Below are 15,962 nucleotides of genomic sequence, written 5' to 3'. Positions count from 1 at the left end.
TGACAGCTGTCATCCCCAAGCAGGGGTGGCAGACTGCCCACCTCCTCAGCTTTCCTCGTGTCTTTCCGTCCGGTGGTCATTTCCTCCCCTGCCTCGCACCCCTGTTTCTCAAGATCTGTAAGGCTCATGCTCTCTATGAAGGCTCTCCTAATTTCTCCTTTAGCCATTCACAAGGGGGTTATGCTTCCCTTACCACCCTGATCACCAGGAAACCCATTTTACAGGCATAGACAGGAATTAAGTTCCCTGAAGCTAGGAACCATCTTTGCATCCTCCAGAATGTCTAGCTTAATATGTGCGTGCTAAGTCACTGCAGTTGTTTCCAACTCTTTACAACCCTATGGACCGTAACCCACCAGACTCCTCTGTCCATGGGGATTCTCCAAGCAAGAATACTAGAGTGGGTTGCCATGCCCTCCTCCAGGGGATCTTGCTGACCCAGGGATCAAACCCAAGTCTCTTACGTAGCTTCATACAGTAGGTGTTAAAGAAACTGTTGGTTAGGAAAATAAATATGAAGGAGTAGCTTTGCTGTAGGAGGGAAGGGTGTCTGGCCCTGTGTGGCACCGGTATCACTGGACCAGTGGGATTCAGGGTCCAGGGCAGGGTCAAAGCTGGCAAGCAGAGGGGTCCTCTGGAGGTTCAGCAAGACCCAGGGAGAAGCCACTGGAACTGAAGCTAGGAAAGGAGAGCGTTTGAGTGAGAAGGGAAGTCAGTGCCTCCTAGGAAGGAAGTGTTCACGTTTGGAAGAGAAACCATTTGCTTGAGAATCCTCGATTAGCCAAGGAGAGGACCAGAGAGGTAGATGAGAGGCACAGAGGAGGCCCGAGGTCTACAACCCCACCGTCAGTGTCCCGTCCTGTCCCTGACCTTCAATTCACGCGAAGCTCACGCGGCTGTGACTTCATTTAATGTAGTGAGATTTATAAATGAGCATCGTGTGGAAGGCCCCCGCCGAGTGCTCTCCCCTTGAGGCCCGGCATCGTAGTGACAATGCTAGCGTGTGTTACAGGTCTGGCTCGGTCTCCTGTGGGGTTACTGCTCCTTTCCCTTGAGTCCCTTGGACAGCAAAGGGTTCAAACCAGCCCATCCTAAAGGAAATCAACCCTGAATATTCACTGGAAGGACTGATGCTGAAGCTGAAGCTCCGATATTTTGGCCACCTGATTCGAAGAACCAACTTGTTGGAAAAGACTCTGGTGCTGGGAAAATTGAGGGCAGGAGGAAAAGGGGGTGAAAGGATGAGATGGTTGGATGGCGTCACTGACTCAATGGACATAATTGAGCAAACTCCCAAAAGATGGTGAAGGGCAGGGAAGCCTGACATGCTGTAGTCCCTGGGGGTGGCAGAGTCAGACAGGACTTAGTGGTTAAACATGTGTTGAGCCTTTTCTATTGCCAGGTGCTGATATCTCCCGTACTTTGGCCACCTCGTGCGAAGAGTTGACTCATTGGAAAAGACTCTGATGCTGAGAGGGATTGGGGGCAGGAGGAGAAGGGGACGACCGAGGATGAGATGGCTGGATGGCATCACTGACTCGATGGACGTGAGTCTGAGTGAACTCCGGGAGTTGGTGATGGACAGGGAGGCCTGGCGTGCTGCGATTCATGGGGTCGCAGAGTTGGACAGGACTGAGCAACTGAACAGAACTGAACTGACCTGTTCTTAAATATATTATTTTGTTTAAACTTTGTAACAAAAATCTGAGACTGTTACTATTATTTGCATCCTCCGAGTTGGCTTCCCTAGTGTCAAGCCACCTGCAAGGAGCCTGAAGTTCAATCCCTGGGTGGGGAAGATCCCCTGGAGAAGGAAATGGCAACCCACTCCAGTATTCTTGCCTGGAGAATTCCTTGGACAGAGGAGCCTGGTGGGCAACAGTCCATGGGGTTGCAAAGAGTCAGACAAGACTTAGCGACTAACACTTTTCACAACTATGTATTAGACAAATGGATTTGCCCAAGTTCACACAACAGATAAAAGAGGCAGCCAGGTCTGGCTGGGGGATGGCTCTGCGGAAGGTGGTTGGGGTTGGGGGCTCTCAGCCCCTCCTCCCAGCCTCAAACTCTAGCCAGCTTCCTCCAGTTGTTCAGCCTGGGGTCAATTCACTACATTTTCATAGGCCGAAGGAAGGGGCAGCAAAGAGCTTTAAGACTTGGGTGCCTTGGAAATTTTTCTCCTAAAAGTAGGTTTGAATATAATGTAACCTGTTTAAAACAGTCATTCCTTGATTGCTGTGTGTGTGAATTAAGTGCCTCTGGAGCTGGTGCAGAGTGTGGATGAGCCATGACTCGTGCAGGCAGGTCACCGTCTCAAGAAGCTGGAGGCAGCGTGATAGGGGTTGAGAACAGATGGTCCACGAACCGGGAACTGGTCGAACAAGTCGCCTAGCTCTGTGGGTCTTCACTTCCTCATGGGGAAAAGGGGATCCTAGTGGCTCCCTCCCAGGACTAGTACCAGGGGGAGGAATGTCAGCGCGTGTCTGGTGCCTGGTGAGTGTTGCCCTAATTGACATGCTGTCATTGCTGTTGGTATTTAGACTGGAGTCATCAGGGAGTTATTTAATTGGACAACGTTGGGGAAATAGATTGATTATAAGGCTTTCTTAACTTTTATTTAATCCTCTTTCAGATATAATATTAAGACCCAAAAAGCTAAAATAATTTCTAAACAGAAAGACTGATGAAATCAATGGAAAAATTAAGAGCTATTTATGAAAGCCTGATGCAAGACTAAAAATATAGTCGTGTGATCTGTAATGTCCTTCAACAGTGTTTTGGAAATGCTTAGGAAAGAGAGCCACATAAAGAAAGACATCTTTTAACTGGTTTGGTCCTAATGCCTCTAAAAGCCAAATGAAGAAAGTCAGTAAATGACAAGAGACAAACAAAATCAAAGTCCTGGCAAGCACTGGGACGAGGGGAGGCCCTGACCCGGGGGCCAGCTGGCGGCAGGACTGGGCAGTGGCTCGGATGGCGCAGACCCCGAGAATGTCAGAGGTGTCAGCCTGAGCCTGGCTTCCCACTACTTTCCCAGCCTCCCGTCCGTATGCCGGACTCTCACATCGCAACGGCGCCGGGCTGACCTTGACGCCTGTCCTCCTCAGTGCAGGAGAGGACACTTGGTCCCCACTTCACTAGTCATGGTCTTCCGGTCGTCCCTATGACAATTCACAGTTAATTGCTCTAACGAAGGGAAACCACTGAATAAGTCACCCCCAAAAGAACACGGGGTCCTCGATTCACTTGCATTTCTCTGTAGAATGCATCTGATGGTTTTTGATTCACGTATAACCCACCAAATTTCAGATATTATGCAAAGCTAATTTATGTTCTCTGTGTATTCCGGGAACGTAACTGGGAAAGGTCATCCACAAATGTGTGGTGTAATGGATGAGTAGCTATTCTGTGATACAAAGTTCTCTGCATTATTTTTCTTAGATAATCAAGAACTCATTTTATGCTCACATTCCAGGTAAAGAGCTGCATAGAATGATTCAGCATCATAAGTCTGGTAGCGTGGAATTTACGGTTTTATTCGTTCCTACCCGAAGGTATGATGATAACAGCCAAATTTTTCCACACTCCTTTTAAATCTCAAATGTCAGATAATGTTAATAATAGCCACTAGTTATAGAGTGCTTGTTCTGTGGTGTGTACTTTAGAGGCATTGAATCTAATTTTCTCAACAGTCCTGTGCAATTGAGCTTATTATCCTTATTTAACCGATGGAGAAACAGAGGCTGAAAACTGTGAGGGGCCAGGCCCAAGTCAGGGAGCCGACAAGGGTCAGAACCCCGCTGGGCTCAGGTCTGTGGGCTCTGTGGGTCCAGCACTCTGCTCTCAGCCGATCACCCCACACACAGCCTGAGAAGGAAGGGCCTCCCTTTGCGAGAAAGTGTGTAAGCTCTGTGATGGAAAGCTCAGCATCTTTCTCAAGGTGAGTGGGTGACCGCTCACTTCAAATACTCCGAGTACCTCCATTTCAAGTGCACAGGAGGAAACTGCAATTAAGGGGAGAAAAAAAAGAGAGAGAGAATCTCAGTGAAGTTCTACGACTGCCCATTATCACAAGCTGAATATCCTTCCCCAAAAACCGAGCTCTAAAAAGATGATAGCGAGTAAATGTTATTTGAGTAAAATCTAAATTCTGTGGAGATAAGAGAAAAGAAAGAACCTGGAGACCTAGTCTCCTAAAACTATTTCCTTAAATTTCAAAAAAGTGAAAAAGTGAAAGTGTTATCACTCAGTTGTGACTGACTCTTTGTGACCCCATGGACTGCAGCCCACCAGTCTCCTCTGTCCGTGGGATTCTCCAGGTAAGAATCCTGGAGCTGGTGGCTACCCAGTACTCCCTTCCCCAGGGGATCTTCCCAAACCAGGAACTGAACCCTCGTCTTCTGCATTGGGAGGTTGGGTTCTTTACTGCCTGAGTCAAATAACAAGAAAATAAGAAAGCAAAAGAAATGGAGTTCTACTCAAGTGTGTTCTGAAAATCTTCAGTCACCTCCAAACCTAGCCAGCCACAGGAGGATTCCACCCCACCCGCCCCACCAAGGGCAGAACAGGAAACCCCATATATCCGGGAAGAGAAAGGCTTGCGCCCTCGGCGCCAACACTTTTGTTTCAAGGGTCCAAAAGGCATCCATGCAGACTGTTAGGGCTTCGATGTTCATTCTGGGAGATATGAAAGTCAGAATTTAAAAGAGAAATATAAGAAATGTGGAACTCTGAAGGGGCCCCCAGAGCTGGTTGAGATGAACTAGAAACCCTCGAGGACTTTGTCAGAAGGTGGGGCGGGGTGTCAGCCTGGCATGGCCTCCCGAGAGAAAGAGAGGTCTCTCGGGCCAGCAAAGGGCCCAAAACATGCTAGTTATTAAAAAGATGATCTTGAACAACTTTGCATTTTCTATGGCAGAGATGATTATTGTATTCTGATTCTGAAATTCAAATTCTTGACAGAGTTAAAGATTTAATACTTTAAAGGGGTTCATATTAGTAAGCGTGGTCTTGCACAACGTTTTTGTAAAACTATCTTAATTTCAAATTTCGTCTTTGTTTCTGCCTCTGTGATACTATACAGAACATCATTTTATTAGTATGTTATCATGTGTAGCAAACACAAATGTCCTGCTTTATGTATCAATAATAAAACACATATTATTTTTCCTAAAGACAGCAATACATGCTGATATTAGATGACCATAAATATTTATGGACAGTTCACACCGGTTTTACCATCCAATCCAATTGTAACAGATGAGAGTTTATCATTTGGTCTGGAAGATTTTACAAACCACTGAATAATGAGCTCCTATCCATTCCAAAAAGACATGGACTATAAAACAATGTGAATTGTCAGTAAACAGTTATTTCTGATGAAATACCGTATTTACCTCTTCCCTTCCGTAGAGACAGGTCGTGTTCCAAGCTATGCATGATTCTATAGGTGTAAAAATAATTTAAAAAAATGATTTACATGAAAGAACCATGTCACAGAGCACTTTCCTTCCCATCCGGGCATGAAATCAATGCAAGCAGCTGCGTGTGTCGTGCGGTGACGGAGTGCTGAGTCATCGCTCCCGCCCCGCAGCCTGGGTGGAGACGCGAGGCTCATTTTACAGTTGGCACTGAAATCAAACCGGCGCAGGCTCGGGGCTCCCGCTGCGGGCACCGCTGTGCGCTGGAGGCTGGCGTCGACCCGCAGCACGTTGACAGCAGCGCTCCGGGCGCGCTCCGTAATGACGCCTCGGCCCCAGCGTCCGGGCAGCTGATCAGAGCGCCTGCCAGGACAGCTCCGCGCCTTCCTCTGACAGGCTCTCCGCCTGTGCTGGAGCGTTGCTGTTCCTCCTTCTCCATCACACTCCGGGCTTTCTTCCCTCTGTTTTTTTTTTTTTTTTTTTTCTGCTGTAGCTCCCTGGCTGGGCGGCTCCCTGACAGCTTCACGGACAGGCATCTTGTCCGTGGCGAGCTTTGCCTTCTCCTAGGCTGGCATGCGGGAAGATTACGTGAAAGATGGATTCTGCCATCTTGGGTGTCAGGGTGGTGCTAGGAACACTGAGGCCACGGTGGTCGCCGGCAGACCCTGTCCCTGATGTCCTGGGGCTTCCCTCCAGCTGAGAAGAGGAGCGCCAAACAATGACTTCCGCTGTGCAGTGAGACACACACACCTGACCTGGAGCGGAGAGTCAGGGCGGCTCCCTGAGTGGGGGCGCTGCGGGCGAAGCCTGGTGGACGAACAGCCTGGGGGGTAAAAACCCTGAAGTAGAAGAGAAGCGACTGTTGAGAAGCGGAGAAAGCCCCGTGGACCTGGGGCAGGGCAGAGGGGGTTTCGGGGAGGCTGAAGAAGTAAGAAGGAGCCGGGTGATGTTGGATTCAGCTGACATCAGGTCATAGGGCCACAAAGAGCGTGGTCGTCTTGTTCTGAGGGTAATCAGGAGGCCAGGGAAGGTTGTGAATGGCCAAGTGACTAACTTTATATTTTGGCTGCTGTTCGCACAATATGTAATGGGGCGTATGCTAGATGGCTAGTGCACTTTCCAGCGCAGTGTGCTGACAGTAGTTTGTATAGAGCAATAGAGAAATGAAAACATACTTTTGAAAATTACCAAAGAATAGAACTTGGTGTTAAACCTGATAGCGTAAGAGAGAGAAGCATGTTGGGACTTCTGCTGATAGATCTATCTGCGGAGAGATGGACCATGTTAGCTTTAATAAGGAACAGTGAGGAATGACAGAGTTCCAAGGAAGAGGGAAGAGTATGGAATTACAGTGGACGCTCTGTGGTCAAGTCCCTGTGGGACATCTGGGGGTGGGGGGCAGGTGGCTCTGCATGTCCGGAACTCAAACGCCATCAGGAGAAGGAAAGCGTGATTACAGGATGGTATCTACGCGATGATACTGTTTCATTCCAGGTTTTAAAGTATCGGAAATAAGATTTGATTCCTCTGTTAAGTTCACTAAGAGCTTGAATGAGCAGTTTTCTAACAGCCACTCCTAGCTTCTAATGCTGGGCGCCCTCTGATCGACAACCACTGTTTTCATCACGTGCAAAGAAGAAATGCATGCCTGTGAGCTCTGCGGGGGCAGACGACCATGGTGGCAGACTGGAATGGAGCCCTCGCCAGGGAAGCTGGGGCCCCGTGCAGTCCAGCCAGCACTCGGTGTGGCCGTGGGCCAGCTGAAAGCTCTCTGAAGCTTGTACGTAAGATGGAGAGAGAGACAGGAAAATCCCAGGGTCAATTTGAGTCATATAGTTCTATAAAAATCCACCTGCCAATGCAGGAGCCACAGGAGACGCGGGTTCAATCCTTGGATTCGGAAGATCCGCTGGAGAAGGAAGTGGCAACCCACTCCAGTATTCTTGCCTGGGAAATCCCGTGGACAGAGGAGCCTGGTGGTCCATGGGGTCGCAAAGAGCTGGACATGACTGAGCGCATGTGCGTGCACGCACGCGCGCACACACACACACTCACAGTCCTCTAATTTGAACAGATTGCAGCCATTAAAAAAAATCAAGCTCAATCTGTTTATTAAGCTCTAAAATTATTTTTATTGGAAAAAATCCAACACTTGTTTATCCATAATACTGTGTGGCACCCTAATATGAACTATTATATGAAAAGATAATCTCAGTCAAAATGCATGCCTATTTCTTTGTTCAGTTTATTTAGCCATTAGCTTCCAATAATTTTGGATATATAATTGCTGGCTGTAAATTAGAAAAGCCAATTCCTTTGTCACAGTGTCCATATCTTTCAGTTCTTTTTGGAAATCATCAGTTTCATGTACATGACTAGAGAATTCAGATACTGAAATACGCATCCATCACCAAAACAGAATCATCGAACGCCATTCTTTAAGGTTATAACTGCTTCTTTACAGTAATATCACACACATTCATGAACTGAGTATAAGTAAGAAATATCTTTCAAGTTAAACTGAAATTTGACTTGGATTTTCTTTTATAACAATGTGCATAACATGCTCCAAATGATTTTTGAATTATGATATGCAGAAGGTACCTAATGCCAAGAATTAGCAATGAAAACATCACATAATGCGTTTCATCTCAGCATGGTAAGAACTTCTTTTGTTTGGTAATAATCACCAGAATGGACACATTTACCCAAGTTTGTACAAGTGTGAGGCCATTATCTCAATAGGGGTTGAAGGTCTGAGTTATAGGCTAGCAGAGAGGGGGCAAACCCATGTTGGGGTTGCAGGAAGAAACTGTGGCTTCTGATTGCTTTTGGTGACTGAAAGGAAGGACAGAAAACTGGATGGTCTGAATCTTCTCAAATTCCAAACCTATGAAAATGAATTTCCTTTTATAAAAAGGCAAGAGGAACAAGTATTTTTGTAGATAGTAAATTAGAGATGGAGGAGACAGCATTTGAGCTGAGATTTTTTTGACCAAGGATTTCGCTTAGATTCTAACATTTTGGCACTAAGAGGGCCAGTCTGGGGGAGGCAGAAACATTTTTTTTTTTTTTAAGTAATATAAGCCTGTGAGTTAAAAAACACTACTTAAAAGAAATGTTTCTTAAAGAGATGGAACACCAGACCACCTTACGTGTCTCCTGAGAAACCTGTATGTGGGTCAGGAAGAAACGGTTAGAACTAGACATGGAACAACGGGCTGGTTCAAAACTGGGAAAGGAATACGGCAAGGCTGTATATTGTCACCTTGTTTATTTAATTTCTATGAAGAGTACATCATGCGAAATGCCAAGCTGGATGAAGCACAAGCTGGAATCAAGATTGCTAGGAGACAGAGTAATGGAAATAAAAACAAAAATAAACAAATGAGACCTAATTAAACTTAAAAGCTTTTGCACAATCAAGGAAAATATAAGCAATGTGAAAAGACAGCCTTCAGAATGGGAGAAAATAATAGCAAACAAAACAACTGACAAAGAATTAATCTCCAAAACACACAAGCAGCTCAATGCCAGAAAAATGAACAGCCCAATCAAAAGGTGGGCAAAAGAACGAAACAGATGTTTCTGCAAAGAAGACATACAGATGGCTAATAAACACATGAAAAGATGTTCAGCATCACTCAGTATTAGAGAAATGCAAATCAAAACCACAATGAGGTGTCATCTCACACCAGTCAGAATGGCCGTCATCAAAAAGTCTACAAACAATAAATGCTGGAGATGGTGTGGAGAAAAGGGAATCCTCTTACACTGCTGGTGGGAATGTAAACTGGTACAGCGACTATGGAGAACAGTGTGGAGATTCCTTAAAAACTGGGAATAGAATTGCCTTATTTATGATCCAGCTATCCCACTGCTGGGCATACACCCCGAGGAAACCAGAATTGAAAGAGACACGTGTACCCCAGTGTTCACTGCAGTTCTATTTACAATAGCAGAGAAGGCAATGGCACCCCACTCCAGTACTCTTGCCTGGAAAATCCCATGGACGGGGGAGCCTGGTGGGCTGCAGGGGGTCGCACAGAGTCGGACACGACTGAGCGCTTTCACTTTCACTTTTCACTTTCATGCATTGGAGAAGGAAACAGCAACCCACTCCAGTGTTCTTGCCCGGAGAATCCCAGGGATGGGGGAGCCTGGTGGGCTGCCGTCTATGGGATCGCAGAGAGTCGGACATGACTGAGGCGACTTAGCAGTAGCAGCAGCAGGACATGGAAGCAAGCTAGATGTCCATTGGCAGATGAATGGATAAGGAAGTTGTGGTACATATACAGTAACAGAGTATTACTCTGCTATAAAAAGGAACGAATTTGAGTCAGTTCTAATGAGGTGGATGAAACTGGAGCCTGTTATACAGAGTGAAGCAAGTCAGAAAGAGAAACACAAATACTGTACATTAATGCATATATATGGAATTTAGAAAGAGAGTAACAATGATTCTACGTGCAGGGCAGCAAAAGAGACACAAATGTAAAGAAGAGACTTTTGGACTCTGTAGGAGAAGGCAAGGGTGGGATGATTTGAAAGGACAGCATTGAAACATGTATATTACTATATGTAAAATAGTTGACCAGTGCAAGTTTGATGCGTGAAGCAGGGCACCCAAAGCCAGCGCTCTGGGACAAGCCAGAGGGAAAGGGTGGAGAGGGAGGTGGGAGGGGGGTTCAGGATGGGGGGGACACACATTTATCTGTGGCTGATTCATGTCGATGTATAGCAGAAACCATCACAATATTGTAAAGTAATTATCTTCCAAGTAAAATAAATAAAATAATTAAAAATAAATAAGACAAAAAAAGATTTCTGGGAGAAGTATCAACAACTTCAGATAGGCAGATGACACCACTCTAACGGTAGAAAGCTAAGAAGAACTAAAAAGCTTCTTGAGGAGAGTAAAAAAGCTGGCTTAAAACTCAGCATTCAAAAACCTAAGATCATAGCATCCTGTCCCATCACTTCATGGCAAATAAAAAGGGAAAAAGTGGAAGCAGTGACAGACTTTATTTTCTCGGACTCCAAAATCACTGCAGACAGTGACTGCAGCCATGAAATTAAAAGACGCTCCTTGGAACGAAAGCTGTGACCCATCTGGACAGTATATTAAAAAGCAGAGACGTCGTTTTGCCGACAAAGGTCTGTATGGTCAAAGCTATGCTTTTTCCAGTGGTCATGTACAGATGTGAGAATTGGAAAATAAAGAAGGTTGAGCACTGAAGAATTGTTGCTTTTGAACTGTAGTGCTGGAGGAGACTCTTGAGAGTCCCTTGAACTGCAAGGAGATCCAACCAATCAATCCTGAAGGAAATCAACCCTGAATATTCACTGGAAGGGCCGTTGCTGAAGCTGAAGCTCCAACATTTTGGCCACCTGATGTGAAGAACTGACTCATTCAAAAAGACCCTGATGCTGGGAAAGATTGAGGGCATGAGGAGAAGGGGGGCAGCAAAGGATGAAATGGTTAGATGGCATCACCGACTCAATGGACATGAATTTGAGCAAACTCTGGGAGATAGTGGAGGACAGAGGAGCCTGGCGTGCTGCAGTCCCTGGGGTCACAAAGAGATGAACACAACTTAGTTTCTGAATAACTACAACAACAACAAGCCCATGTGTATATTAACATCAGTATGTGTGTCAACTCCGTGACTGATTCAAGACTGGCATGACTATGGCCAGATTTTTTTCCCCTTGGTTCCGTGGTTCCTTTGGTTTAAATGTCTTAATGTTATTCAAATGCTTTAATCACTGAGAAAAAGAGAACTGCAATGTTTTTCTTCAAGTGATCCAAACAATAATTCTTTAAAAGAAGAAAAAAAAAAAGCCTTGTCAGAATATTCATATTACCGCTTTTGTTGCTAATGATTTAATCTACAGTAGTTTAAAAACAGTCTTGCAAAATTTGATCTGATTTTTGTGGACATGATCAGCCTCTGATTCTATCTTGAACATTTAAGACATTTTATTTCAGTAAGAAAGGAAAGAAGGCTGTCGCTATATTGGGTAAAGTTCATTGAATTTGGAATGCATGTTGAAATCAGGCAGGCCTCATTTCTTCCCTATGCTATTAATTTACTAGATCAAAGGTTGGCTCGATGCAGACTGACTCATATGCAGTGTATTTTAATTACATATCATTATTCTATTGATACTCTTATAGAGTATTTTTTGCTTATAGACATGGTGATTATTGAATATAAGTTGTTTAAACTTCATCTTCAAAGTGAAAAACCTGAAGAGCTAGAGAGCTCTTCTTTCTAGAGAGCTCAATACAGAGTTCTACTTCCAAGATTAAATGAAATTAAATGTACACTACCTTGGTTTCACATAGCAGGAGAAAAAATGATTCACTTTGATTTTTGTTATTATTGTTATTTTTTTAACTCTTGTGCTACAGTTTTTTAAATTTTTGCCCACCTTTCAGTCTGTTTTGCATAGCATTGCAAGTTTAAGTATTAGTCACTCAGTTGTGTCCAAGTCTTTGTGACCCCATGGACTGTATCTTTCCAGGCTCCTCTATCCGTGGAATTCTCTAGGCAAGATTACTGGAGTGGGTAGCCATTTCCTCCTCCAGAGGATCTTCTGACCCAGGAATGGAACTGGGGTTTTCTGCATTGCAAGCAGATTCTTTAGAATCTGAGCTACCATGGAAGTTTAAACTTCCTAAGTGAAAGGGAAAGTCGCTAAGTCGTGCCGGACTCTTTGCAACCCCATGGAACTCTCCAGGCCAAAATACTGGAGTGGGTAGCCTTTCCCTTCTCTAGGGGATCTTCCCAACCCAGGGGTTAAACCCAGGTCTCCTGCGTTGCAGGCAGATTCTTTACCAGCTGAGCCACAAGGGAAGCCCAAGAATCCTGGAGTGGGTAGACTTTCCCTTCTCCAGAGGATCTTCCCGACTCAGGAATCAAACCAGGGTCTCCTGCATTGCAGGCGGATTCTTTACCAACTGAGCCACAAGGATGGCCTGGCTTCAAAGTGTCAACTCCTCCATCCACGGTTCCTCCTGAGCACACTCGTGGTGACTGGGTTGGAGCACAGCCTCAGCTCTTCCATCAGGAGCTCAAGGGCTTCCTTGACAATGAAGACGGGTGTCATTCACTCCCGGGGTTGTTTTCCCCACTGCTCCCCTCACTACCACTCTAGCTCCAGATCAAATGGACTCAGTTTGGTTACGTGTCCTGCATGGGTTTTGCCCAAATTTGCTTGCACTAGTTTCTGTACCTGGAGCATTCCACCCATCTCCAGATGTAAAACTCCATCCTTCTCATTTCAGTTCAAATGGGACCATGTTCAGGATGCTCTGGAAGGAATTATCTTCTCTTCCATGACTTCAGTAGTTTCAACTGTACTTGTCATGACGTCATTGATTGTCATCAGTGGGGGTTACACACGTGATGGGTAATAACTCCTCTTTAGAGTGACAGCTTCTCGAAGTAAGAGTTCACTGAATATTGGCCTGCTCACACATGGTTAGCTTGGTGTGCAGTGGGGGACTGCGGGGCCCATGGACTGTGCACCACGTGACCCCTATCAGCTCAAAGTGCAGTGAAATCAGGACACAGGTCTAGATGGCAAGCTCAGAAGCTGTTAGGCCTGCCGAACAGCAGAGGAGGTCAGCGAAGGGCTGTGTCTGGGGACATGCAATGGAAGCCACATACTGGGGTGAATGGCCGAGATGGTCTGCAGGTCACCACAGGAAACAACAGCAAAAACACATTTTCTGGAGGTGACAGCCCCCTTGCCCCTGAAGTGACAAACTTATATCCCATGCATAGGACAAGAGCTGCCAGACCTGGTGGGCCAGGACCGAGGCTGGGCAGAAGCTCTGCAGAATGGATGTGTAAGAAGACACGAGAACCGACCCGCCTGGAGCAGGGGTCATCCTCAGAGATCTCCTCCACACCTGCTCTGGGAGGTGAGGAGGGAAGAAGGACACACCTCCCGACGCACCAGTGGGCGCGGAACTAGGGCGAGAGGGCGGGCCCAGGGCAGATGCCCTCCTGGATCGACTCAGCTTTCGAGGCAGAGAAAACAATTTCCCCGGATTCTTCAGTAAAAGGCAGAGCAATTCACCTTTGTGCAGTGGTCCCTCCTTCTGTCACAGGAAGGCCCTCCAGCTGGGTGGAAAGCACATCTCTCAGAGAGCAATATGAAACAAGAGAGGCCATAGCATGGATATCTAAGGGGGAAAGAAGGAAGGAGCAGCGAAACTTGTCACAGGAAGAATATTCACAGACACTCAATGACACAGTGGGTCCAGCGTGCCAAGGATGGTGGAACTTCTGACTTACTATTAACATTTAATTGATAAAAACTAACAAACAGTGAAGCAACCACAACCATGAAAAGAGCTCCTAGAGCAAAACCGCAAAGTCTTGGGCAATAGACAGGAAGACAATTGAGGGAATGAAAACCAGGATTAAAAAAAAAAAAACCCCACAGAAGTGAAGATCCAATTGTAGGAAGTACCGAAGATGAGCTCTGTAGAAAACACAGCAAAGACATGGATAATAGGAACAAGGGACCTCCAGTCACATAAAAGTGAAATGGACCATTTAAAATGTCTAGAGATAAGGTGAGAGACAGAGAAGATAGGCATAGAGATTTTTAAAACACACATAATTCGGACTCTTGCAGCGGGAAAATACACTGGAACGGAACAACTATTAAAAGACTTATTCAAGACATTGTAATTAGAGGAAGACGTGAACCTGTATTCTGGAAGGGCACAGCATGTATCATGGAAAGCTGACCCAGAGTGCTCAGTGGTGGGTGGGTCTGTAACCCAGCCTCTCTACCCTGGGGATGGTGTGAGGGGTGAAGGGTGGAGGAAAAGAGGAAAAAAATGATCAGACGTCCTTGTTAACACATGCTGGGTCTCCTGTTAGTGTTTATTAGAGCAAATAAAATGGAGAGAAAATGTCACTTACTGGAATATAAAGTGGGGATGTTTTATGACTGAAGTTAATGCTCTCCAGACATTCTTTGGAGACTCCAAACATTAAATCTGGAAGAGGGTGAATCCTAACATTTCCAGGAGGGACTAGGGGTTACACAGTTTGACTTCATGCTTTTCCTGTGTCTTGCAGTTACTTGTGTCCTTTGAGTTATTAATAAAAAGGCAAGATATCTGATTCTTGATAGCCTGATTTGAAAATTCAACACTGTACATTGTATCACCAACACATCTCCTATGTTCAGTTCAGTTCAGTTCAGTTCAGTCGCTCAGTCGTGCCCGACTCTTTGCAACTCCATGGATCGCAGCACGCCAGGCCTCCCTGTCCATCACCAACTCCCGGAGTTCACTTAGACTCACGTCCATCGAACCGGTGATGCCATCCAGCCATCTCATCCTCTGTTGTCCCCTTCTCCTCCTGCCCCCAACCCCTCCCAGCATCAGAGTCTTTTCCAATGAGTCAACTCTTCACATGAGGTGGCCAAAGTACTGGAGTTTCAGCTTCAGCATCATTCCTTCCAAAGAACACCCAGGGCTGATCTTTAGAATGGACTGGTTGGATCTCCTTGCAGTCCAAGGGACTCTCAGGAGTCTTCTCCAACACCACAGTTCAAAAGCATCAATTCTTCCGCGCTCAGCTCTCTTCACAGTCCAACTCTCACATCCATACATGGCCACTGGAAAAACCATAGCCTTGACTAGACGGACCTTTGTTGGTAAAGTAATGTCTCTGCTTTTCAATATGCTGTCTAGGTTGGTCATAACTTTTCTTCCAAGGAGTAAGTGTCTTTTAATTTCATGGCTGCAATCACCAGTGATTTTGGGGCCCAAAAAAATTAAGTCTGACACTGTTTCCCCCTCTATTTGCCATGAAGTGATGGGACTGGATGCCATGATCTTTGTTTTCTGACTGTTGAGCTTTAAGCCAACTTTTTCACTCTCCTCTTTCACTTTCATCGAGACTTTTTAGTTCCTCTTCACTTTCTGCCATAAGGGTGGTGTCATCTGCATATCTCAGGTTATTGATATTTCTCCCGGCAATCCTGATTCCAGCTTGTGTTTCTTCCAGTCCAGCGTTTCTCATGATGTTCTCTGCATAAAAGTTAAATAAGCAGGGTGACAATACACAGCCTTGACCTACTCCTTTTCCTATTTGGAACCAGTCTGTTGTTCCATGTCCAGTTCTAACTGTGGCTTCCTGACCTGCATACAGATTTCTCAAGAGGCAGGTTAGGTGGTCTGGTATTCCCACCTCTTTCAGAATTTTCCACAGTTTATTGTGATCCACACAGTCAAAGGCTTTGGCATAGTCAATAAAGCAGAAATAGATGTTTTTCTGGAACTCTCTTGCTTTTTCCATGATCCAGCAGATGTTGGCAATTTGATCTCTGGTTCCTCTGCCTTTTCTAAATTCAGCTTGAACATGTGGAAGTTCACAGTTCACGTATTGCTGAAGCCTGGCTTGGAGAATTTTGAGCATTACTTTACTAGCATGTGCTACTAGCGTGTGCTGCTGCTGCTAAGTTGCTTCAGTCGTGTCCGACTCTGTGTATCCCCAGAGACGG

General features: G+C 45.6%; 1 protein-coding gene across 2 annotated transcripts in view; it reads right to left on the bottom strand.

The window, feature by feature from the left end:
- Nucleotides 1-15,962, bottom strand: part of PACRG (parkin coregulated) — a 535,154-nt gene that overhangs the window by 20,121 nt on the left and 499,071 nt on the right. Inside the window, exon 9 of one of the 2 annotated variants that reach the window (XM_068985431.1) lies at nucleotides 8,417-8,427. The exons of the other annotated variant lie outside the window; for it this stretch is intronic. Within the exon in view, the coding sequence (XP_068841532.1) occupies nucleotides 8,417-8,427 (11 nt within the window). The remainder of the gene's footprint in view (nucleotides 1-8,416; nucleotides 8,428-15,962) is intronic. 2 annotated transcript variants of the gene reach the window in all.

The sequence above is a fragment of the Capricornis sumatraensis genome, chromosome 13 (assembly GCF_032405125.1).
Source record: "Capricornis sumatraensis isolate serow.1 chromosome 13, serow.2, whole genome shotgun sequence".
Taxonomy (NCBI): domain Eukaryota; kingdom Metazoa; phylum Chordata; class Mammalia; order Artiodactyla; family Bovidae; genus Capricornis; species Capricornis sumatraensis.
This window is presented reverse-complemented; position numbering and strand designations above follow the sequence as displayed.